Below are 24,678 nucleotides of genomic sequence, written 5' to 3'. Positions count from 1 at the left end.
TGTCTCTATTGCAACTACCCAACTTGGCCATTGTAGCCCAAAGCAGCCATATGTAACACACAGACAAATAAGCACGACTGTAGTTCAATAGTCTTATTTACAAAAACGGGTGGAGCAGGATTTAACCTTTTTTTTTTTTTTGAGATGCAGTCTCGCTCTGTCACCCAGGCTGGAGTGCAGCAGCACAATCTCCGCTCAGTGCAACCTCCACCTCCCAGGTTCAAGTGATTCTCTTGCCTCAGCCTCCAGAGTAACTAGGATTATAGGCACATACCACCACTCCCAGCTAATTTTTTTGTATATTTTTTTAGTAGAGATGGAGTTTTACCATGTTGCCCAGGTTGGTCTTGAACTCCTGACCTCAAGTCATCTGCCTGCCTTGGCCTCCCAAAGTGCTGGGATTACAGGCGTGAGCCACCGTGCCCGGCCAAAACTGAAATTCTTAAAGCCAGCCATTTGATTACCTGGCTTAGGAAGGACTGCAGAGTAGGTTGGGATCTTAGGGATGACTTTGTTTGATTCCAAACAAATCTTAATCAATAGGACAGTGAATTTAAATGCATTGTGTTTTGCTTGGTATTTTACTTGATTTGAATGCAATAAGTATTTATCTCTATGGATCTTTATTTGAATTCTGTGCAATAATGGCTGTCTTCCAGTTTCAGGCAGATAGTGAATGATGATAAATTCTATTCTCTCTCACGCACTGCTTTTCCTGCTCCTTCTCCCCTATTTCCCCTCTATATGCCTGTAACTGACTTAAGGCCATCTCTCTTAACTGTGTTGGTTTGATTTCTCGGCAGCTGGTGCCAGCTTTTTCATCAAAACCACCTAAACAACGTAGTGGTTTTTGTTCTGCAGGGAATGAGTCAGCTACACTTTTACAGGTTCTATTTGGAGTTTGGATGTCTTCGAAAAGCATTCAGACATGTAAGTTAAGAAAACTTTGCACTAGGGGCTGAGTCTGTCCTCCCATTCTGAGACGAATGCATGTGTCAGGGACCATGCTCCTTGGCAACCTAACTGAACAAACAGTAGGGGATATATAAAGCAAAAGGACCTTAGAGGCCTCATGTAGATTTGTCTCTGATTTTCTTTGGAAATCTAGGCAAACACTTATTCCCAGGTTATAATCTGTAGCTCCTAGGTTGATATTGTTCTATTTTATTTGGGCTATGGTGTTTTCAGAAATTATAAAATATATATACAAGCTGTGTTTTCTACCTCTCTTTAAAAAAATCACAAGATTGGGCACCCTTAAAACAGTATATGGAACTGAATAGCAGTTGTCATCTTTAAAAAGAGGCACCTGCTTTCCATTTTCCCATAGCCTCTTCCATTTCCTAGTGACCCATTTCATCCATTTATCCCTGAAGGCATTTGAGTTGGTGAGCCCTAATTTAACTTCCCTGGGTCACCATTTTCTTTTTTTGCTTTCATTTATTGAGCACTCCCTGTGTGTCAGGCTCTCTATTAACCATGGACCACATGCTACACATATCATCTTCAGTTATCACAATAGTCTTATAAATAGATACTTTTTAATTTCCATTTTGTATGTGAGAAACTGAGTAACTTGCCCAAGTTCTGGCCTGTAAGTGGTAGCGCTGAAATTTAAGCCCAGGTGAACCTGAAGCTGAAGCTCTCAACCTTTTTGCCCTGTGGTTGATGGCAATGGCATGCTTTCCAATGAAATAATAGATTTGGAAGAACTTTGAAAATACAAAGGGACTTTTCTTGTCTAAGTTGTACGTTTCTTTAAAGTTTGTCTTTTTTACGATGTATAATCACAGGGATCGATTAGCGTTGTGTGGCTTCATTTACTTAGTCACTTTTCTATATTAAGGAAACAGTTCTCATTTTAAAATGCTAACAATTACTGTCTAGAACTTTAAAAGCACTGAGCTGACAATAAAAGTCCAGGCCTTTCACAGTATTTTAGCTGTTCAACCATTTTTTTAAAACCTGTTAATATATTTTCAGAAATTCCGCTTGCCTCCACCATCATCTGATTTTCTAGCTGATATTGTTGGGCTACAAACAAAACAAAGAGCTGGAGATCTGCCCAAGACAATGGAAGGTATAGCTATGATGCTGGTTTGATGATTTGCTCACTCTAAAAGGTGTGGATATGATTGTAAGTAGGTTTAGCACAACAGAACTCAATTCTAACTAACTTAAGCACAAAAACAATTTTTGTTTTTTTGAGATGGGGTCTCACTCTTGTCACCCAGGCATAAGTGCAGTGCTGTGATCACACAGCTCACTGCAGCCTTGACCTCCCAAACTCAAGCAGTCCTCCCACCTCAGCCTCCTGAGTAGCTGGGGAACTATAGTCACGTGCCACATTCCCAGCTAATTTTTTTTTTTTTTTTTTTTTTTTGAGAAACGGGGCTCCACTGTGCTGCCCAGGCTGGTCTCAAACTCCTGAGCTCAAGTGATCTTCCCGCCTTGTCTTCCCAAAGTGCTGGGATTATAGGCATGAGCCACCATACCTGGGCCACAAGAACAGATCTTTTAAGGAAAACTGGGCAGGTACCCAGGGAGGTTAGATAGCAGGAACCACAGCCAGGGTTCATGCCTCAGAAACCATCTGGTTAGATAGCTAAGGATACCTGGGTATCACTAACATTGGACTGTTATGAATTACTCTGAATAATTTCTAAACTGTCACTGGGTCTTTGTACCCACCAGTGTACAGGTGGGAAGGAAGATCATGCCTTTGACTAATATAAGGGATACTTGCTGATACTACTCACAGTGAAGAATAAATAGGCAGGAGGTTTAGATACTAGCCAGCTGCAAGATTCATGATAGCAGTGTTTTTCAAACTATGGGTTGTATCTGATTAGCAAGTTTTAGCTAACCTTTTTGGTTTTTCCAGGAGGTGAGTGATAGAATAGTATAGGACTTATCAGAGTTCATTGCATATAGTAAGGTTAGGTATTGTTCAATGATACTGTATTTTGTGTTCAGAAATTGAATAATATCAACCAGTGTTGAAAAAGTAGTGAGGAGTAACTTGATTTCTTATCTCCTCTAGAAATGTGCTTGTATTATCCTCTGTCCTAATCCCCACTTCTAATTTTCTATCCTTCCATTGTTCTCTTCTTCTCATGGATGCCCATTTTTGATCTGCAGTTGTATTTGATTTGATCTGCATTGTATTTTAAACATCTGTGATTAAATCACAGAGTAATCATGAGATTCTAGGTTCAAGTAAAAACATCACATTGTGAAAGAAAAGATGTAATCAGGAAAAAGAAATTTGACGTGTTTGAAGAGTACAGCTTGTTGGGCATGCTGAGAAGAATAGGAGGAGGCAGTGATGAGAGACAAAGCTGGAAAGGCAGATTAAAGCCACACCCTGCAGGCTTTGTTTTTATTTTATTTTTTATTTTTATATTCTGTACCAGCCACAGAGAGACAACCTGCAGGCTTTGAATGCCATGCCAAAAGAATTTTGGATTTTATTCTGTAGGCCTTGAGGAGCCAGAGAGGTTATGGCAACTTCTCTATCCTCTTAAGTATTTCACTTCATCTACCCATGCTAAATATCACAGTCCCCAAGGCATAGTCCCTCGCACTCTGATCTTCGTTAATCAGTCTTTCCTTTGGAGTATTCGTCTGTTTTTGCCAAGTTCACCTATTAGTTTTCTTTGAATGACTCCTATATCATTATCTCTAGGTCTGATGCCCTAGCTTGCAGGCCTGCATTCTCAACTGCCTGCTGAATATTCCAATTGCTATTTGGATATTCTACTGTCCTCAGTCACAACATAGCTAAAAGCATTTTTCTCATCCTCAAATAATGGGCTCTTCATATTCCCTCTTGTTGGTGTCATTTTTCTCTAAGACACCAGTGTTGAATTTTACAATTTTCTTTTGGCTCCCTATCCCCAATCTGTCTGCATGCCTAATTCCCTTTGCTTCTATAAATCTCTATTCAGATGTCAATTTAACAGAGACCTTCTCAGATCATCCTATAAAAAACATAAGACAATAACCCTTTTCCTGCCCCAACATTTCCTATCCTTTTCTCTTCCTTTTCTTCAAAGCCCTTATCTTACCTGATATATTACATATTTATTTGTTTATTATCCATATTTCCAACTAGAAGTTAAATTTCATGAGGAATTTTGTTGGTTTTGTGCATTGGGAAATTCCTAGTGGCCAAAACAGTGCCGGGTATATAATAAAGTTATAGATAAATATTTAAATATTTTGCTGGCTGAATTGAGTTATTTTTTCACCATGTTCTACCAGTTTTTTGTGTATGTTTTATATACCTTTTCCTCCATCCCTTTCACTATCTTAATTCGGATGCTGGTAACAACTTTTTTTTGAGACAGAGTCTTGCTCTGTTGCCTAGGCTGGAGTGCAGTGGGATGATCCCGTCTCACTGCAACCTCTGCCACCTGGGTTCAAGTGATTTTTGTGCCTCAGTCTCCTCAGTAACTGGAACTACAGGCAGGCACCACCACACCAGCTAATTTTTGTGTTTTTAGTAGCGACAGAATTTCACCATGTTTGACCAGGCTGGTCTTGAGCTCCTGACTTCAAGTGATCCACCCGCCTCAGCCTCTCATAGTGCTGAGATTACAGGCGTAAGCCACTGCACTTGGCCTTCTTTCTTCAACATTTATTTTAAGTTCCGGGGTACATGCGCATGATGTGTAGGTTTGTTACATAGGTAAATGTGTGATGTGGTGGTTTAGTACACAGATCAACCAATCACCTAGGTATTAAGCTCAGCCTCCATCAACTATTCTTCCTGATGCTCTACCTCCACCAATCCCTCTGACAACCCGAAATGTGTGTTGTTTACTCCCCATGTGTCCATGTGTTTTCACCATTCAGCTCCCTCTTATAAGTGAGAATATGTGGTGTTTGGTTTTCTGTTTCTGCGTTTGCTGAGAATAACGGCTTCCAGTTCCATCCATGTCTCTGCAAAGGACGTGATCTCATTCCTTTTTGTGGCTGCGTAGTATTCATGGTGTATATGTACCACATTTTCTTTATCCGATCTATCATTGATGGGCATTTGGGTTGATTCCATGTCTTTTCCACTTGCATGTATCTTCATAACAGAATGATTTATATTCCTTTAGAATATACCCAGTAACAGGATTGCTGGGTCAAATGGTATTTCTGCCTCTAGCAGATGCTCATAATTTTTTGGCCAGAATTACTGTAAAGCACTTTCTAGCCTCTTTCTACTTCATTGTCTTTCTTTCTTTCTTTTTTTATGTATTTTTAAAAATTTAGGCCAGGTGCAGTTGCTCATGCCTATAATCCAAGCACTTTGGGAGGCTGAGGTGGGTGGATTACCTGAGGTCGGGAGTTCGAGACCAGCCTGACCAACATGGAACAATCCCATCTTTCCTAAAAATACAAAATTAGCTGGGTGTGGTGGTGCATGCCTGTAATCCCAGCTACTCAGGAGGCTGAGGCAGGAGAATCACTTGAACCTGGGAGGCAGAGGTTGCGGTGAACCGAGATTGCACCGTTGCACTCCAGCATGGGCAACAAGAGCAAAACTCTGTCTCCAAAAAAAAAAAAAATCTAGAGACAGGATCTCCCTCTGTTGCCCAGGCTGAAGTGCAGTGGTACAATCTAAGCTCCCTGCAGTCTCAAACTCCTACATTCAAGCCATCCTCCTGCCTCAGCCTCCTGAGTAGCTAAGACTTGCAGTCATGCACTACCATGCCTGACCAATTTTTGTTTTGGTAGAGACTGGGTCTTGCTCTGTTGCCTAGGGTGGTCTCAATCTCCTGGACTCAAGCAATCCTCTTGCCTTGGCCTCCCAAAGTGCTGGGATTACAGGCATGCCATGCACCCAGCCTCTACTCCATTTTTTACAAATCTTTGAGGTTGATGTTTCTTAAAACACTGCTTTAATTATGTCACTTCCACTTTCAGGAACTTTTTGTGGCTCCCCATTATGTATTAAATGGTGGACGAAAATTATCCTCTTCTCTCAACTTTGTTTCCTATACTTGTCTCTTGCACAGACCTTTTTTTCTTCATCACTGGTCTACTGCCAAACCAAGTTTACTCTACGTTTCTGTCTTACCTGGAATGCCCTCTTCTACTTATGATACTTTGGCTCTTTTCCTCACAAGGACCAACTACTCACTTAGGCCATCTTGAGCAAGTATTGTTTGAAGAAGGATATATGTGGGTAGAAAGCCAGCAGGAACCTAAGTACCCCAGTGAAGAGATTTTCTCCAACCCTCTCATAGCATCTACTTATCTGTGTGTGTATTTTCCTGTTCTGACTAGTGAGTTCTCGCTGTCTCTCTGTCTCTCTGTCTCTCTCTCTCTCTCTATATATATATATATATATTTTTTTTTTTTTTTTGAGACAGAGCCTTGCTCTGTTGCCCAAGCTGGAGTGCAATGGCACAATCTCTGCTCACTGCAACCTCCACCTCTCAAGTTCAAGCAATTCTTGTGCCTCAGCCTCCTGAATAGCTGGAATTACAGGTGCATGCCACCACACCCGGCTAATTTTTGTGTTTTTAGTAGATATGGGGTTTCACCATATTGGCTAGGCTGGTCTTGAACTCCTGACCTCAAGTGTTCTGCCTATCTCAGCCTCCCAAAGTGCTGGAATTACAGGTGTGAACCACTGTAACTAGCCCAGTTCTTTATATTTTTTAGTGAAAATTCTTAAAGCAGGCAGTCTGATCAACTGATTTTTCCTTTTAAGAGCATGTCTTGATAAGGAATATCAAGTCATTGGTCAATCTATAGATGACCTCTCTTGAGCCGGGTCATACCCTTAATCCAATCAGTAATGGTCCCTGGTTAAAGAACAAGCTTTCGCTGCTTAAATAGGTGGCTGAGGGTGGAGTATATTTAGCTAGAATGAACCGTAAGGGAGTGACAGGCACTGTAAAGAACAGGTTGAATATACCAACTATCTGAATTCTGTGTTTTTTTAAGACTCAGTTAATCTTTCCCTTTCTTGATCTCTGACACTCCAGTGTAAAGTATATTCTTCCTCCTATCCCTTTATTGTTTTAGCTCATTTGGGACTTCATTTTCTGTGTTTTTTTGTTTTGTTTTGTTTAGTTTTGAGACAGAGTCTTGCTCTGTCACCCAGGCTGGAGTGCAGTGGCACGATCTTGGCTCACTGCAAGCTCTGCCTCTTGGGTTCACACCATTCTCCCACCTCAGCCTCCCAAGTAGCTGGGACTACCGACGCCCACCACCATGCCCGGCTAATTTTGTTTTTGTATTTTTAGTAGAGACAGGGTTTCACCATGTTAACCAGGATGGTCTCGATCTCCTGACCTCGTAATCCACCTGCCTCCACCTCCCAAAGTGCTGGGATTACAGGCATGAGCCACCATGCCCTGCCTCTCTGTGTTCCTATAATTGTAATAGATTGCAAGGCCCTAAATGGTTGGGGCTGAGTTTTATACATCTTTTGATCTTCCCTGTGCTTAGCCTATGCAACCTCAGGAGACATGTCTTCTAGGGTTCTTAAATACACATTCTAATATACGTTCAATTGTTTTTCTTTTAGGGCCTTTACCTTCTAATGCAAAAGCCACCATCAACCTTCAGAATGACCCCATCATTCAAAAGTATGGCTGTAAGAAAGTGGGCTTGACCAGATGCCTTCTGACAAAGGAGGAAATGAGAACGTTTCACTTTCCATTACAAGGTGGGCTTAGGCCTAATCTGATATTGCCAACAATGTAAAAATATCTAACAGCTTATTTAAATACTACTGTTGGAGATTGATTTATCTGGCTGTTTTCTGAATGGCTTATTCTTATTTCATCTTCTATTAATGAGAAAATATCTTAAGCACAGTGTATCCCAAAGTGTGTGATGTATATTGTGATTGGCAAAGTGATGATTTTAGGTAGTACATGAATGTGACATTGAAGAGCATTGAAATAATATTTAATGAGAAAGTTATTCCCTTTCCTTTTCATTCAGTTTTCTTTCATTTCTTTATATTAAAAACAGTATGTCTTTAATATTTTAACACTTTTCCAATACTTCTAATTCTCCTCCCACACTGCCCCCACATTTCTTTAACAAATAGAGCAGGTCTAGGCTCAGAGCCTTGGTCAATTATACAGCAAGAATTTAATAAGAGTACTTTGATTTCATTTTATTTTCTTTGTTACCTCCTAATTATAGCAATGATAATTAAATTTCCTTTTTTTTAACTGAGATATAATTTAACATACCACACATTTCATCCACTTAAAGTTACAATTAAGTATTTTTTACTATCTTCATAGAGTTGTACAGCCATCACCACAATTTTAGAACACTTCTATCATCCCAAAAGAAACCCTATAGTATAATTTCCCTCCAACTCCTGAGCCTTTGACAACCGTTAATCTGTTTTCTATATATAGATTTACCCATTCTGGATATTTCCTGTAAGTGGATGTGCAATATGTGGTCTTTGTGACTGGCTTCTTTAACTTAGCATAATGTTCTCAAGGTTCATCCATATTGTAGCATGTATCAGTACTACATTTATTTTCACTGCTTAATGATACTGCCATTGGATAGACTGTTCATTAGGTGATGGACATTTGAGTTGTTTCCACTTTTTAGTTATTATGAATAATGCTGCTATGAACATTCAAGTACAAGTTTTTTGTGTGGACACATGCTTTCATTTCTGTTGAGTATATACCTAGGAGTATAATTGCTGGGTCACGTGATAACTCTGTGTTTAACCTTTTGAGGCACTGTCAGTCTGTGAAAGCAGCCATACCATTTTACGTTCCCACCAGCAACATACGAGGTTTCCAGTTCTTGCACATTCTTGCCACCATTTGTTATTATCTTGTTTGAATATATCCATCCTAGTGGCTATGAAGTGGTGTCTCCTTGTGATTTTGATTTGCATGTGTCTGTTGGCTGATGATTTTGAGCAACTTTTCATGTGCTTATTAGTCATTTGTATAGCTTCAGAGAAATGTCTATTCGGATCCTTTGTCCATTTTTAAATTGGGCTGTATTTTATCATGGAATTATTGGAGTTCTTATATTCTGGATGCATAAATTTTATTTTTTTTAATTTATTTTTTTAAGTTGATGTGGATGTGTTTTATAGGTCCCAGGCACCATACCAAGTGCTTTTTTGTATATTAACTGGCAATCCTATGATATATGAACTAAATTTTAACTCCATTTTATAGATGGCTTTTTCTCTATTTATTTTAACATATTTATAACCATCTTTTTCTTGAGGTTGCACTACTGTCACATGAGCACGTAGTAAGGGCAGTACTGCTGACACCTATAAAACACCACTGATAATATAGATAAGGTAGGCTGCAAGTATAGTGTCTCTGAGATTTGGGGCTGCCTTTCTTCTCTGGGATAGACCATATTTTGATTCTTTTAATTGCGATTAGTTGGAAATTTCACAGTACTGGGAATCAGAAATCGGTCAAAGGTTTGCCTAGCCCCGTTTGTTCCTTGTCAAACAAGATTTAGATGTTACCTTTACTGCTCCAGCCTCTGCCTGAAGGTAGAAGTCTTCAACAATTCAGATGCTTTTGGGTCTCTGAGCTAAATATGCATGGTTATTGACTCAGGGTACACAAATAGAGGGAGTACCTTAAGTCTGTAGCTGAGCCTCTGTAGGAAACACGTGATTCCAGAAAATGCAGGCAAGGCTCTGAATAGATGTTTCAGAGGAATCTTGAGGGTTGAGTTGGGTGGAGGGACATGTATGGTGAATGTTACTTAAACTTGCTTCCTGCTGTGAAATCCTTTTAGATCTCTATTATGATGGAATCTCATTCCTATTTTCTCTTCCTGTATTTAGGAAAGAAAGATTTCACATACAGTTATTTGCATACTTTATTCATTCTTTCTTAGCGCTGACATGGAAAGGGCCTAATGACTTTGAGTTTAGCCATGATTTAGTTATCTCTTTTCTCATGAGGAGGAAAAATTGTTACTTGGCAACTGCCAGGAAGTTCAAGCCCCAGAATCTCCTCCTAACAGCAAGCCTAAGTTATTCTTTCAATATAAAAATGAGTAGATGGTGAAAAACTTGAGGACAGAGATTGTATCTTATTTAGTCTTTGTATTTCAAGTGTCTAACATACCGACATATCTGACTAAAATATCTAGTATTTTAGTTTTACCTGCTTGAATCTAAGAGTGATGTTTACCATCTCTATTCTAAAGGCAAATATTTTCTTCCTTTTTTCCTAGGTTTTCCTGAGTGTGAAAACTTTTTACTTACCAAATGTAATGGTTCTATAGCAGACAATAGTCCTCTCTTTGGACTTGACTGTGAAATGGCACGTACTACTTTTGATTTTTCAATTAGAGTGTTACAAGCTGAGGTCTAGTAGAAAATGATTTCTTGAGTCTATTGCACCAATGAACGAATACATTCATTTCTAGTATTCTGTTTTAATAGCTGAAAGTAGGTCCTTTTACTCATACTTTAGAAAACTTAGATCTGTATTCCAGGATAAAGAATAAATATCACATAAGTGGCTGGGTGCGGTGGCTCACAACTGTAATCCCAGCACTTTGGGAGGCCGAGGTGGGTGGATCATGAGGTCAGGAGATCAAGATCATCCTGGCCAACATGGTGAAACCCCATCTCTACTAAAAATACAAAAAATTAGCTGGGCATGCTGGTGCACACCTGTAGTCCCAGGTACTCGGGAGGCTGAGGCAGGAGAATCGTTTGAACCCAGGAGGCAGAGATTGCAGTGCGCCAAGATTGCGCCACTGTACTCCAGCCTGGTGACAGAGCGAGACTCCATCTCAGGAAAAAAAAAAAAAAAAAAAATCACATAAGTTTTCCAACTAGTTACTATGTTTAATCAAGTCTTTGCACATTACTATAAGTTGATTCCTTGTGTTTGAACAAGTATTTTGTTGTTGCTGCTATGAGGACTTTGCCTTAATTGTTGGTTTGGCTTAGTTTTACACCTTGAAGACCAGAAGTAGGATTTCTCTCCTTAAGTTCCCCTCATGCTTTGCTTTATCTAATTGTAGTAAGCCTCTTTTCAAAGACAGTGCATCCTCTTTCAGTACTCAGGAAACAGTTTCTCAATTCTTAATAGAGTAACTAAGACCTAAAACTTGAGAATCTGACATATCAGGGTGTATATCCTGTCCTTGCCTGTTAGTGGCTATGTCACCTTGGACAAATTCCCCTAACATATCAGCCTGGGCTTCTCCCTCTGTGAAGTGGGGGTAATAATAAAGACTACCTCAAAAGGTAATTATGAGAGTGACATATATAAAATGCTTAGTACAGCACTAGCTGATAATAGAATGGGCTTAATAAAAATTACCTATTAGTGGTATTTAGCATAATACTGGATATAGTACACACTCCATAAATGGTAGATACAATTATTAATACTATTTGCATTCATCTTCCTTGTGCAAATTACACTGTGTTGATCCTCTTAAGTGTAACATTCAGCAGCCTGCCCAGCTTTAATTTCACTCACACTAGATCCTCTAGTAAGCAAGTTTGTGCCATTGCTGCAGGGACCCTGGTAGATTAGAATAGATGGCAAATGACATAGTGCAAATAGTAAGAGGAAGCAATACCTTCCACAGTTCAGCAGATTGACTACATCTTGGTCTTTCAGTGCCTCACATCTAAGGGGAGAGAGCTAACACGCATCTCACTGGTTGCTGAAGGAGGCTGCTGTGTTATGGATGAACTGGTCAAACCTGAAAACAAGATTCTGGACTACCTCACCAGGTATTTTTCACCTTGTCTTCAGCTCTTCTGAGAGCTATCAGACTAGAATGGAATAATTCTTAAGAAGAATGGCCCACAGCTTCAGTTTAGTTGGGTTTTATCTACTTAAGTATTATCAAAGATTAGGGCATCACATAGGTATATTTTAATGCTGAAATTGCACAATGTCAGTGTATAATGCTCTTGCCCTTCTTGATCTTCAATCTTCTTGTGACCTAAGTCAGCAGAATATTATCTTCCTTGTTCCAGAATCTCCCAATTATAATCAGTATCTACAACTGCCAAACAGCTGGAGCTTTGCTTTCTGATAAGACCTCATCTGAAAATCTGCAAATCATCATTTGGCAGTCAAGTGATGTTAGAGCTTAATCTGCCTTGACCCCCAAAACACAAACAAAACTATTATTTTTCATAACAGAAATTCAAAGCTCAAAATGTTAGTCTACTTTTCCAAAGATTAGCATGTAATTTCAGAATGTACACACAGTGACTAGGCAAGAAGCCAGTGAAACATTACTGTTCCCATCCATTGAAGTGGCACCGGTAGATTCATGACCACTTAGGGACAGAGAGGCAATGATAGTGATAAATAACTGTCCTATTAGCAGACTTGACAATTAGATTCTTAGGGAACAGTCATGTGTGGCAAAGTTGTATGCACAAGCATGTTTGTCACAGTATTGCAAAAATGTAGGTATATAAATGTCTGAAAGTAAGGGATTAGTTAAAATATGTTGCATCTGTATGATGGAATACTCACTCTGTAACCATTTAAAAGGATGTGCTAAAATAGATTTATTGATATGAAAATGTGTTTACAACATATTACAAAGGATAGATTTGTTAAAAAGCAGCTCATGCATTATGATTACATTTTTATAAAAATTAAATATATACCTGAATCTATATCAAAAGTATGGAAGGACATTTAATAAAATGTAAAAAGCGATCATCTCTGAGTGATAGGATTATGACTAATTTTTAATTCTTATTTGTCACTTTGGACACTAAGCATATATATATAAACTATAATTTTTTAAAATGTTATTTTTAAAATGTCTTTCCAGAGAGGAAAACTTGTTAATATCCTCGCCTGTCCATTTCTCTTTTTTTATTGAAAGCTTTTCGGGAATCACGAAGAAGATTCTTAACCCAGTGACGACCAAACTCAAAGATGTACAGAGGCAGTTAAAAGCACTGCTTCCTCCTGATGCCGTGTTAGTGGGCCACTCCTTAGATTTGGATCTCAGAGCACTGAAAGTGAGTATCTGATTTAGGACTTTGTATTTTCAGTATAAATGCCTGTTCCATTTATCTCAAATCTAAAGTCTTGGGCTTTTCTCCCCCACCCTGCTAGCCCACTTGTTTTTTCCTTTAGCATAAGACATTACTCATTTTATTCTCTTTCTTCCTCAGATGATACATCCATATGTTATTGATACATCATTGCTTTATGTCAGAGAGCAGGGCAGAAGATTTAAGCTGAAGTTCTTAGCCAAAGCTATTTTGGGGTAGGTTTGCTTATATACTGTAATATTGTTCTGACAAACTGCATGCAAGTTAGCATATAGTATCTAATTTAATGCGTATTGCAAAATTCAGGATTTCTGCTCTCTTTGTTTATAAACATTATATTTTTGCATTTCTTATGAAATGAAGAAATTGTAGCAATAGAGACAGGGGTTTACATTCATAGTTGAGGCTTAATGGATAGAACTGAACCATGAAGGCAGAAGAGGTAACCAAAATTTCAAAACATACCTATATGCCTATACAAGATAGTGTAACATACTTATACTGTCCTATTGTATTAAGACACATATGTACAAAGGTGTTCATTATAATATGGTTTAAAATAGCAAAATAGAAAAACCTCAAATATTCTAGAAGTCTGAGTAAATTATGGTTATCTATATTATTGAATATTTGGTTGTTCAAAAGAATATGATAAATCTGTATGTTATATGGAAACCTCTCTAAGACACTCCTGAGAATAAGAGATGCAGAGCAAGATTTATATATGCCTCAATATTTATATGATATAGATTAGATTTAGTTCTATCTATAGACATAGGCATATATATATATTAAGCTTTTTAAAAACACCTAAGAAAGTATTTAAGTATGTATAGACACTTATATACAAATAAAAAAGTTTCAGGAAGGCAATTTTAAACAATGGTTAGATCTAAGAAATGGGCCTGCCCCATTTCTTAGAGAGGGGACTGGCCGGGGAGTCAGCTAGATGCTTTTTGTTGGGTAGCCTTTTGTCCACATGCTATGCTTGCTGTGAACAAAGCCATTCCTGATTGTTCTGCACCCCCAGTGCCTCTTGCAGGGCCTGGCAATTAGCTGGAATAAAGGAACCTTGATTGTTGTGATGCAAATCTAATTACCAGAATTCTAACATTTTATATGTAATCACAACACTTGAGGTGGTTGAAAGAGCCTATCATTAAAAGTGCTGTGAGTATGTCAATTTTATACTGACCTTCCAGGAAGGATATACAGTGTCCAGACAGACTTGGTCATGATGCCACAGAAGATGCTAGAATAATCCTTGAATTGGCTCAGTATTTCCTTAAGTATGGCCCAAAAAAGGTTAGTATCTTTGACCAGTGTGTTCACCTTTCTTAAAATCATAGGACTAAATCAGTCTATCATAGACTACCAACTCCTGTTACCTATTTTATGAAAATGGCAGTGTGGGCTGGGTGCAGTGGCTCACGCCTATAATCCCAGCACTTTGGGAGGCTGGGGCGGGCAGATCACCAGGTCAGGAGTTCAAGACCAGCCTGGCCAATATGGTGAAACCCCGTCTCTACTAAAAATACAAAAATTAGCCGGGTGTGGTGGTGCATGCATGTGGTCCCAGCTACTTGGGAGGCTGAGGCAGGAGAATCGCTTGAACCAGGGAGGTGGAGGTTGTAGTGAGCTGAGATCGTGCCACTGCACTCTAGCTGGGCAACAGAGCAAGACTTCATCTCAAAAAAAAAAAAAAAAAAAAAAGAAAATGGCAATGTGATTGAAGCCTAGCATATATTTTGAATTAAGACCCTATCACTAGCATAATGTAGTGGTTAGGTATATAGTCTCTGCAGTTGGGCTTATCTGTTTTAAAATATATGTTCTACTATATGTCTAGCTGTATAATCTAGGGCAATTTCTCTGAACAACATCAGTTTTTGGATGTATAATAGGGGAATACACACTTTTCTAGGATATTGTTGAGAGTAAATGAGATACTGTGTATAAAGTTCTTAGCACAGTGCCTTAAATATATTAAGCACTATACTGGTGGCATGGTGATTATTGTAGTTAATACTAATAATTGTAATGATTATAGAAATTCTGCATAGATTTTAGTTTTCTTAGAGTAGGGGGAGCATACAATTGTTTCACCAGCAGTTCAGTGGGTACAGATTAGAACAGCACATAAGGGAGACATGGAAGAGGACATAGTCTCTGACAAACTTTATTATAATGCATTCTAACCTATTAGATTGTCCCATTGCATAATACATTCCATCATGACTCCATTATGAAATAAATTGTACTCCACATAGAATAATAAGCAACAGCCAGACTTTGTGTCAGATAGTAAAAAGACATTCTAACAGATCTTCTTTGAGCATATAGATAATAATAGCCACCACTCACTGAGGTCTTAAGTGTATTATTCTAAAATGCCGTATATACATTATCTTATTTAATCCTCACAACAGCCCTGTGAGTTAACCATTATCATTCCAATTTTATACATGAACCTTTTGAGGTTATCAAAGGTTAGATAACTTATCTGAGGTCCCACAGCCAGTCAGAGGTGGAACCAGAATTGAAACTCATGTCTGTCACATTCTGTCTTTTATCTATACCAGGGGTTAGCAAACTTTTTCTGTAAAGGCCAGTTAGTAAATATTGTAGGCTTTGCAATTTTGCAACTACTCAACTTGCTGTGATACTGCAAGAGCAACCATAGACATTATGTCAACGCAGGTGGGCACAGCTGAAATAAAACTTTATTTATTTACAAAAAAATATGTATTAGTGTTTGCTAATCTCTGCTCTCAATCACTACAGCAGGTTCTAAAACCCTTTTGGTCTCATGACTCTTTTGTTAATGTGGGTTATATTGTTACCCACGCAGTGGTGAGTTTAATCACTTGGTGGGTGTTAACCCAATGACCACTACCAAAGAAGATTTATTTTTTTATTTTTATTTTTTTTGAGACAGAATCTCACTCTGTCTCCCAGGCTGGAGTGCAATGGTGCAATCTCTCCACTGCAGCCTCCGCCTCCCTGGTTCAAGAGATTTTCCTGCCTCACCCTCCCGAGCAGCTGGGATTACAGGTGCCTGCCACCACACCTGGCTAATTTTTTTTTTTTTTTTTTTTTAGAGTTGGGGTTTTACCATGTTGGCCAGGCTGGTCTCAAACTCCTAACCTCAGGTGATCCACCCATCTCGGCCTCCCAAAGTGCTTGGATTATAGGCGTGAGTCACCATGCCTGGCCCAAGGAGGATTTAATAAGGGGATTTTATTACTTTGCAACAAGTAATAACACCAGGGATAGTTTCCAAAGCACTGTCTCCCCAAATGAAGGCAAAAGCAGGGCTTTTATTTTGCTAGTTGGCTGAGTCATTGCATGTGTAAAGGCAGGGTTTGTTCCTTGACACATACATGTATAGAAAATAGAGAATAAGTTCCTCCCTAAGTGAGATTTTTAGTATGGTAATGCAGAGAGTTTGCCAAGTTCATCTCTAACTTCAGGCATCTCTGGTTCCAGCTGGTTTTTGTCTTGCTGTAGCTGGTCTTCTTCCTGTACCCTTTTGAAACAACAAGGTTCAACAGGGGTTACACTTTTATAGTGTGCACCTGAAGACCCAGGGACTCTGGGTTACAATATCTATCAACATTTACTATATTGGAAATTGCATAAATTTTAATATTAGTTTAAGATAAATAAAAAACCATTATATATTAACACAAATCACTTTTTTTTTGAGATGGGGTCTCACTGTGTTGCCTAAGCTAGACTGGAACTCCTGGGCTCAAGGGATCCTCATACTTCAGCCTCCTGAGTAGCTGGAACTTCAGCATACACAGCCACTCTGTCCAGCTACAAATAACTTGCTTTTATGAAAAAAAGAATTTTCCATAAAAATTAGTGGAAAGAGCATCATTGTTTTAGGTATTTCTGTGAAACCTTTTAACATCTAGCTTAATAGAAAACAAGTGACTTTTCATATCTGCTTTACATTCAGTCTGTTATGTCACATAGTTGGAGAAGGAAGGATCTCACCCCTTGTGAGATCTCTGGAAACCCCAGGATTCCCAAACCACACTTGGGGAGCTTAATTATGCTTGATTTCCAGTGAAAATTGTATCTCACTTGGATAAAAACTAACCAAATCTGAATTAAGCATGGGCTTTAGTTAATAATAATGTATTACTATTGTTTCATTAATTGTGACAAATGCACCCTACGAATCTATTACTAATAGGTAAAAATGGGGGTATGCTGTATGGGAACTCTGTACTATTTTCATAATTTTTCTGTAAATCCAAATTGATTCTTTAAAAAGAAGTTTATTTTTAAAAATTTGTAACTTTAAAAATTATTCTCTCTACATCACAACTCCCTGGTGGGCTCCCACTTTATGGAAGGAGAAGAAATATCAACTCGAATAGACTTCTCATGATTTTGTGTTAAACTAATAAATAGTCTTTTTAAAAAATTTTCTTGTAAAGCCATTCTTTTATCATTTCCAAAATTGCATGTTTGCAGAGAGGTAAATTTTAAGTGACCGACTATTGGATGAGTGATGAACCAAAATTGTCATCCTTTTTCAATCAGCCCTACTTGGCCCTTCCCCACATTCATGTAACAACATTTGTAGCTGGTAACAGATTGCCGTTCTTGGCTAAGCAGCCATAAACCATCTGGTAACTGTTGAAGCCATCCCAGGGCTGTGGCAATGGCAAAGCCACTGCCTAAGAAAAGAGAGAACATTATTCAAGTGGATTTTTTGCTTTTCATTATTGTTGCTTTTTGTTTTGTATTTCTTTGAGCATCAAATGCTTTGCAAGAAATTATATTTTTACCACTTTATTTTCTTCAAGATTGCAGAACTAAATCTAGAAGCACTAGCTAATCACCAAGAAATACAAGCAGCAGGCCAAGAGCCTAGAAACACAACAGAAATACTTCAGCATCCAAACACAAGGTAATATTTTCAGTTTGAAACAAGAGCAAAGACAAATGGAGTATCTAGTTTCTTGTTTAACAACACCTGAGAATGTTTTTATCCTCTTTTGAGTCTATTGAAAACTATTTACCAAAAAATAAATAATATCTATCACAAAAACCACAGAAAAAATACCACCTTCTAGCCTTAATATACAGTATTTAATTTCTAATTTTCTGAATCTAGTGGCTGGTCTAAAATGATATCCTTGACCAAAAGAAAAAAAAAATGATTGGAATATGTTGAACCTAGGTAGCACTGGGAAAGATGATAGACTAGTTGGTATTTTGGCTAGAAGAGTCAATCTGTAGCCTTGTTGTATTGCCCAGACTATGAAAGACACACACACAGACTCAAAAGGGCTTTGTCTCCAGACTATGGCAAATGTATCAGATCTTTAGCATTTTGCCTACACTTTGATAGAGAGCTTTGGGTATATTTCTTGTTTATCCTTCCTCTCTCTATTGAAGCCACACTGTCTAAAACAATTTTCTATGATGATGGAAGTGCTCTACATCTGTGCTATCTGGTTTGGTAGCCGCTAGTCACATTTGACTAGTGCAGTTGAGGAACTGAATTTTTAATTTTATTTAATTTTAATAGCTATATATTGCTAGTGGCTACCATGTTGTGTAATGCAGGTATAGAGAAATAACTGTCAGGTTCTGGAAAACTGCTGTTCTTACCTTAACTCTTCTACTTCTTTATAGTGTTTTAGAATGCTTGGATTCAGTGGGTCAGAAGCTTCTTTTTTTGACCCGGGAGACAGATGCTGGTGAACTTGCGTCTTCCAGAAACTGTCAAACTATAAAGTGTCTTTCAAATAAAGAGGTGAGTGTCCTGCTGAACCTTTGCAGGTTATATTCAAAGCAGAGGGGAATGTAGCCCTTTGCACCCCATGCAAGTGTCAAGCTTTTTTAAATCAGCAACCCTGGCTACAGTTAGTAAGTCTGGCTTCTGTCTCACATCTTGTATGGAGTACCTAAGTCCTCATAGGAGCAGAACTGTCAGCTGCCAATGCCTGCTTCCAGAGCCTAGCAGGCCTCTGGGTTTGGCCTTGCATATGTATTTGAGTTTCTGTTGTGTTTCTGGTTCATGGAAATGTTTATCTTGGTTTTGAGCCTGGCTATATCTTTTCAATTTTTTTCTTTTTATATTTTATCTATCATTGCTGTATGTTAAGTCAGAGAGGCTGCATCAAACATGAGCTTACTGTGTTATATTCAGAAGATCTGTGTTTTTTGTTTGGAAATAATTTTGTTTTGGAAACATTTTGTTTGGAAATAATTTCAACCTTACAGAAGCGTGCATGAATGGTAGAACACCTGTATACCTTCTATCTAGATTCACCTTTTTTAGCACTCTGCCCCAGTTGCTTTATTATTTATGTGTACCCACATGCTTATGCTCTCTCATGTACACACTCTCTTCCTTCCTCTCTCTGTATGACATTTCCTGATCCAATTGAGAGTAAGCTGCATATATCATGGCCCTAAATACTTCAGAGTGTATTTCATGAGAATATTATTTTACATAACCACATCTTACATAGTTACCAATTTTAGTAAATCTAATATTGTCCTGGTACCTTTATCTACTTTTCATCTGTATTCTCATTTTCTTGGCTGACCAAATAATGTCTTTATAGTTTGTCTTTTCCCTTTAAAACAGTATCATTTCTAGGGTCATGTATTACAATTACTTGTCGTATCTTTTTAGTCTCCTTTAAAGCTGGAACAGTTCCTCAACCTTTCTTTGTCTTTAATAACCTTGATACATTTCGAGTAATGCATCAAACCCCCTCCCTTTTTTAACAGAGTTTTGCTTATTTTAGGTTTGTGTGGTGGTTGCTTATGATTACATTCAGATTATGCATTCTTAGCCAAATTTCTTGGGGTCTTGCATCCAGAGGCAGTTATTATTCATCTGCCCCTCTTTTATGCTGTTTATTTTGATCACCTGGTCAAGGTGTTGTCTGCTTTCTCTATTGCAGAGTTCTTGTTTTTTCGCTTAATTCTAATAAATATGTGGGGAGATATTTTAAGAACATGCCAGTATTGCTTGAACGCAGGAGCTCGAGGCTGCAGTGAACTATGATCGTACCACTACACTCCAGCCTGGGATTACAGGTGTGAGCCACTAGGCTCGGCCAAGTGTTCCTTTTTTATATGTCTTTTGCTTGAGCTTGTTGAGCTTTTGGAATTTGTGGGTTTATCATTTTCATCACATTAGAAAAAGTGTTGACCATTATTTCTTCTTTCACCACCCTCCCCTCCTTTGGGCACTCCCACTACATATGTATTAGCCGTTTAAAGTTGTTCCATAGCTCACTAATGTGCTGTTCATGTTTTTTCCAGTCTTTTTTCCTCTCTGTTTTTAGATTGTTTCCATTGCTATGTCTTTAGGTTTCTTATTGTGCTGCAGTATCTAATCTACTGATAATCCAATCCAGTGTACTTTCACCTCACACATTGTATTTTTTACCTCCAGAGGTTAACTTTTGTTCTATTTTATATCATCCATGTTTCTAGTTAACATTCAGACTTTCCTCTAGCTTCTAAATTCCAGAATATAGTTACAATAACTATTTTAACATCCTTCTCTATTAATTTGATAATCTGTGTCATTTTTAGATTAACTTAAATTGATTGGTTTTTTCTCCTTATTATGGACTGTATTTCATTCTTTGCATTCTGGTAATTTTTTGTATTGGATGCTGGACACAGTGAATTTTAATTTGTTGGGTGCTATATATTTTTGTATTTCTATAAATATTTGTGAGCTTTGGTCTGGGATGTGGAAAAGTTACTTGGAAACACTTTGGTCCTTTTGGATCTTCTTTCTTTCTTTGCTTCCTTCCTTCTTTTCTTTCCGGTTTTTTTTTTTTTTTTTTTTTTGAGACGAAGTCTCGGGCTGTCCAGGCTGGAGTGCAGTGGCGCCATCTCAGCTCATTGCAAGCTCCGCCTCCTGGGTTCATGCCATTCTCCTGCCTTAGCCTCCCAAGTGGCTGGGACTACAGGCGCCTGCCACTGCACCAGGCTAATTTTTTGTATTTTTAGTAGAGATGGGATTTCACTGTGTTAGCCAGGATGGTCTCGATCTCCTGACCTTGTGATCCGCCCGCCTCGGGCTCCCAAAGTGCTGGGATTACGGGCATGAGCCACTGCGCCCGGCCTTCTTTTCTTTCTTATGTTGCCCAGGCTGATGTCAAACTCCTGGCCTCAAATAATCCACTCACTTCAGCATTCCAAAGTGCTCGGATTACAGGGGTGAGCCACTATGCCTGGCCAGATCCTTTTGAATTCTTGCTTTTAAGGTTGGTTAGGTGGAACCAGAGTAAATTTTGTCCCACTACTAAAGCAAAACCATACTAAGTACTTGATCTCCATAAATTATGAGATTTTACACGCTAGCTTTTGGGAATCTAAACTATTCCTGGCCTTGTGTTAGCCCGTGTGATTGTTTCCTCTAATCCTTTTGGGCGTCCTTTCCTTGACCTCGCATAGTTTACTTACATGGATACACTAATCCCTACTCAACTGAATATTTGAGGGGGATTGTTTATAGATCTATCGGTTTCCTAGCTTTTAAGGATCACTGTCCTTCATTTTCCGATATCCTGAGAACTGCTGTTCTTAGGATTTTGGTGTTTTTTTTTTTCTGCGCACTTACATGGGCCTCAAGGGCTTTTTGGGCATTATTATTGTTATTGTAATAGACTTTAATTTTTAGAGCAGTTTTAGGTTCACAACAATATTAAATGGAAAGTATAAGCTGGGTGCTGTAGCTTACACCTGTAATCTCAGGACTTTGGGAGGCCAAGGTAGGTGGATCTCTCGAGTCCAGGAGTTTGAGACTGACCTGGGCAACATGGTGAAACGCTGTCCCTACAAAATATCAGCCAGGCTTGGCGGCATGTGCCTGTTATCCCAGCAGCTCAGGAGGCTGAGATGGAAGGATTGCTTAAGCCCGGGAGGTGGAGGTTGCAGTGACTGACGTATAATCACACTACTGCACTCCAGCCTGGCGACAGAGTGAGACCCTGTCTCAAAAAAAGGAAAGTACAGAGAGTTCCCATTTACCCCCACACCCACCCACACAAACAACTTCCACCACTATCAACAACCTGTACCTGAGTAGTACATTTGTTAAAATCAATGAACCCACTATGACATATAATTACCAAAGTCCATAGTTTACATTAGGGTTCTGTCTTGGTGTTGACAAATGTATAGTGACATATATCCACCATTATATATCATATATATCATACAGAATAGTTTCATTGACCTAAAAATCTGTGATGAATGTGCTCTGCCTGTTGGAAACCACTGATTTATTTATTTATTTTTTATTTATTTATTTATTTTTTACTGTCTCCATAATTTTGCCTTTTTAAGAACATCACATAGTTGGAATCACATAGTATGTAGCTTTTTCAGACTGACTTCTTTCACTTAGTATATGCATTTAAGTTTTCTCCATGTCTTTTCACTGCTTTATGGTTTTTTCTTTTTAACACTGAATAACTATATATTTCCTGGATTTACCACAATTTATCCATTCACCTGCTGATAGACATTTTGGCTGCTTCCAAGTTTTGGCAATTATGGACAAAGTTGCTATAAATGTCTGTGTGCAGGTTTTCATATGTACATAAGTTTCCAACACATTTGGGCAAATACCAAAGAGTGCAGTTGCTAGATTGTATAGTAAGAGTATGTTTAGTCTTGTAAGAAACTGCTGAACTTCCAAAGTGTCTACGATTTTGCATTCCCACCAGCAGTGAATGAGAGTTCCTGTTGCTCCACATTCTTTTCAGCATTTGATAGTGTCAGTGTTTTGGATTTTGGCTATTCTGATGGATATGTATTAGTGTCTCATTGTTTTAATTTGCAGTCCCCTAATGACATGTAATGTGAAGCATCTTTTCGTATGCTTATTTGCTATATATATGTCTTCTTTGGTCAAGTGTCTGTTCAACTCTTGCCCATTTTAAAAATTGCATTGTTCATTTTCTTATTGGTGAGTTTTAATAGTTCTTTGTATATCTGAATAACAGTCTTTTAACAGATAAGTCTTTTGCAAATATTTTCTCCCAGTCTGGCTTGTCTTCTCATTCTCTTTAATCATATATTTTTTATAGTTTATTAGTTGTTGGAGGAGAGAGGGTAACTCTAGTCTTCTGTTATTCAATCTTGGCTGGGGATGGAAATCCTTGTAAGTTGTATTTGAGAAATTTAATGATAGTCTAATTTTCTTGGCTTTGTAAGTTATTTTTACCGAGGATTTACTTTTCCCTTTTTGTTTAAAGTCTAATTGTTTTACTAAGCTATGTCTCAGAGTTGATCATTCCAAGTCACTTTTTCTTGGTACCTGAGGCGCCCTTCAACATATAGCTTATAGTTTCTTTTATTTCCAGAGGTTTTCTTGGATTGTATTTTCAAGTATTTGGTTCTATTGCTTTAATTTTCTTCCTCATAGACTTCACTTATGCATGTATGTTGTGCCCCCTTGGCCTATCTTTCATTCACCTACTTTCTCTCTGATGCTTTTGATTTCATTTGTACACTCCTAATTCTTTCCATGCTTTTCATTAATGCCTTTTATTAAAATTTCACTTGAATCTATTCTTTCTTGACAACTTGTAGTTGCTTTTTCATATCCTCAAGTGCTTGGCTGCTAATATTCAATCAGTTTATACTGTAATGTTAACTGTATCCTTTAGCTCCATGGTTGATTTTTTTTTTTTAGGGGGAATAATTTTCATCAGCTGAAATGCTTCGATTCTCACTTTATTTCTTGGTTTTTGTTTTTGTTTTTGAGACAGAGTGTCACTCTGTTGCCCAGGCTGGAGTGCAGTGGCATGAGCAGAGCTCACTGCAGCCTTGACTTCGGGGCTCAAGCAATCCTCCTGCCTCAGCTACCCGAGTAGCTGGGACTACAGGCATGTGCCACCATGCCCGGCTAATTTTTAAATTTTTTATAGAGATGAGGTCTCATTATGTTGCCCAGGCTCATCTCAAACTCCTGAGCTCAAATTATCTTCCCACCTTGGCTTCCCAAAGTGCTAGGATCACAAGCATGAGCCACCGCGCCCAGCTGTTGCTGTTTTTTTAACAGTAGTTTAGATTAATATGGTCTACTATTTTCTAATTTTACTGATTTGTTTTTGAATAAGGTTTTCATTCAAGAGCGTCTCTTTTACTCTGCCTTCCTCAATGCAGTTTTTTGTTCTTCTTCTGTGCTGTTTCTCTACTTATCAAAGGATTTTCTCTCCCTTTCCTCTTCTCCCTCTCTTCTTATTGCAGCAAAAAACATAAAATTTACCATCTTAACTGTTTTTAAGTATACAGTTCAGCAGTATTAAGTATATTTATATTCTTGTGAAAGAGATCTTAGAACTTTTTTATTTTGCAGAAGTGAAACTTGGGCTAAGTTTCTTTGTATGCCTTGTGACTTATTGTTGTTGGTATTGTTGAGGCTTGGGCATTTGAATAAATAGCCAGTTGTCTTTACAGACTGCTTCGTGCAGGGGGAGACCTTCACCATTCAGCCTAGTTAGAAATTTCATGACCTCCCAAACCTGTTCTGGAGATTTGTCTTCTCTGGAGTTGTGCATGTGCCTTTAGTTGTTTCCTGAGCCCCTTGTCCCTACTTCTTTTCAGAGCCCATAATCTCTTTCTTCCCC

General features: G+C 38.3%; 1 protein-coding gene across 4 annotated transcripts in view; it reads left to right on the top strand.

Moving 5' to 3' along the window:
* The window catches only part of REXO5 (RNA exonuclease 5), a 42,724-nt gene that overhangs the window by 7,057 nt on the left and 10,989 nt on the right, over positions 1 to 24,678 (top strand). For all 4 annotated transcript variants that reach the window (XM_050774834.1, XM_050774832.1, XM_050774833.1 and 1 more), the window contains exons 4-13: positions 804 to 930; positions 1,984 to 2,080; positions 7,538 to 7,678; positions 10,216 to 10,304; positions 11,625 to 11,740; positions 12,862 to 13,000; positions 13,157 to 13,251; positions 14,239 to 14,341; positions 17,863 to 17,966; positions 18,698 to 18,818. In XM_050774834.1, coding sequence (XP_050630791.1) covers positions 804 to 930; positions 1,984 to 2,080; positions 7,538 to 7,678; positions 10,216 to 10,304; positions 11,625 to 11,740; positions 12,862 to 13,000; positions 13,157 to 13,251; positions 14,239 to 14,341; positions 17,863 to 17,966; positions 18,698 to 18,818 — 1,132 coding nt within the window. The remainder of the gene's footprint in view (positions 1 to 803; positions 931 to 1,983; positions 2,081 to 7,537; positions 7,679 to 10,215; positions 10,305 to 11,624; positions 11,741 to 12,861; positions 13,001 to 13,156; positions 13,252 to 14,238; positions 14,342 to 17,862; positions 17,967 to 18,697; positions 18,819 to 24,678) is intronic.

Source organism: Macaca thibetana, chromosome 20 (genome assembly GCF_024542745.1).
Source record: "Macaca thibetana thibetana isolate TM-01 chromosome 20, ASM2454274v1, whole genome shotgun sequence".
Taxonomy (NCBI): domain Eukaryota; kingdom Metazoa; phylum Chordata; class Mammalia; order Primates; family Cercopithecidae; genus Macaca; species Macaca thibetana.
Note: the sequence above shows the minus strand (reverse complement) of the source record. Positions and strands in the feature narration are given on the sequence as shown.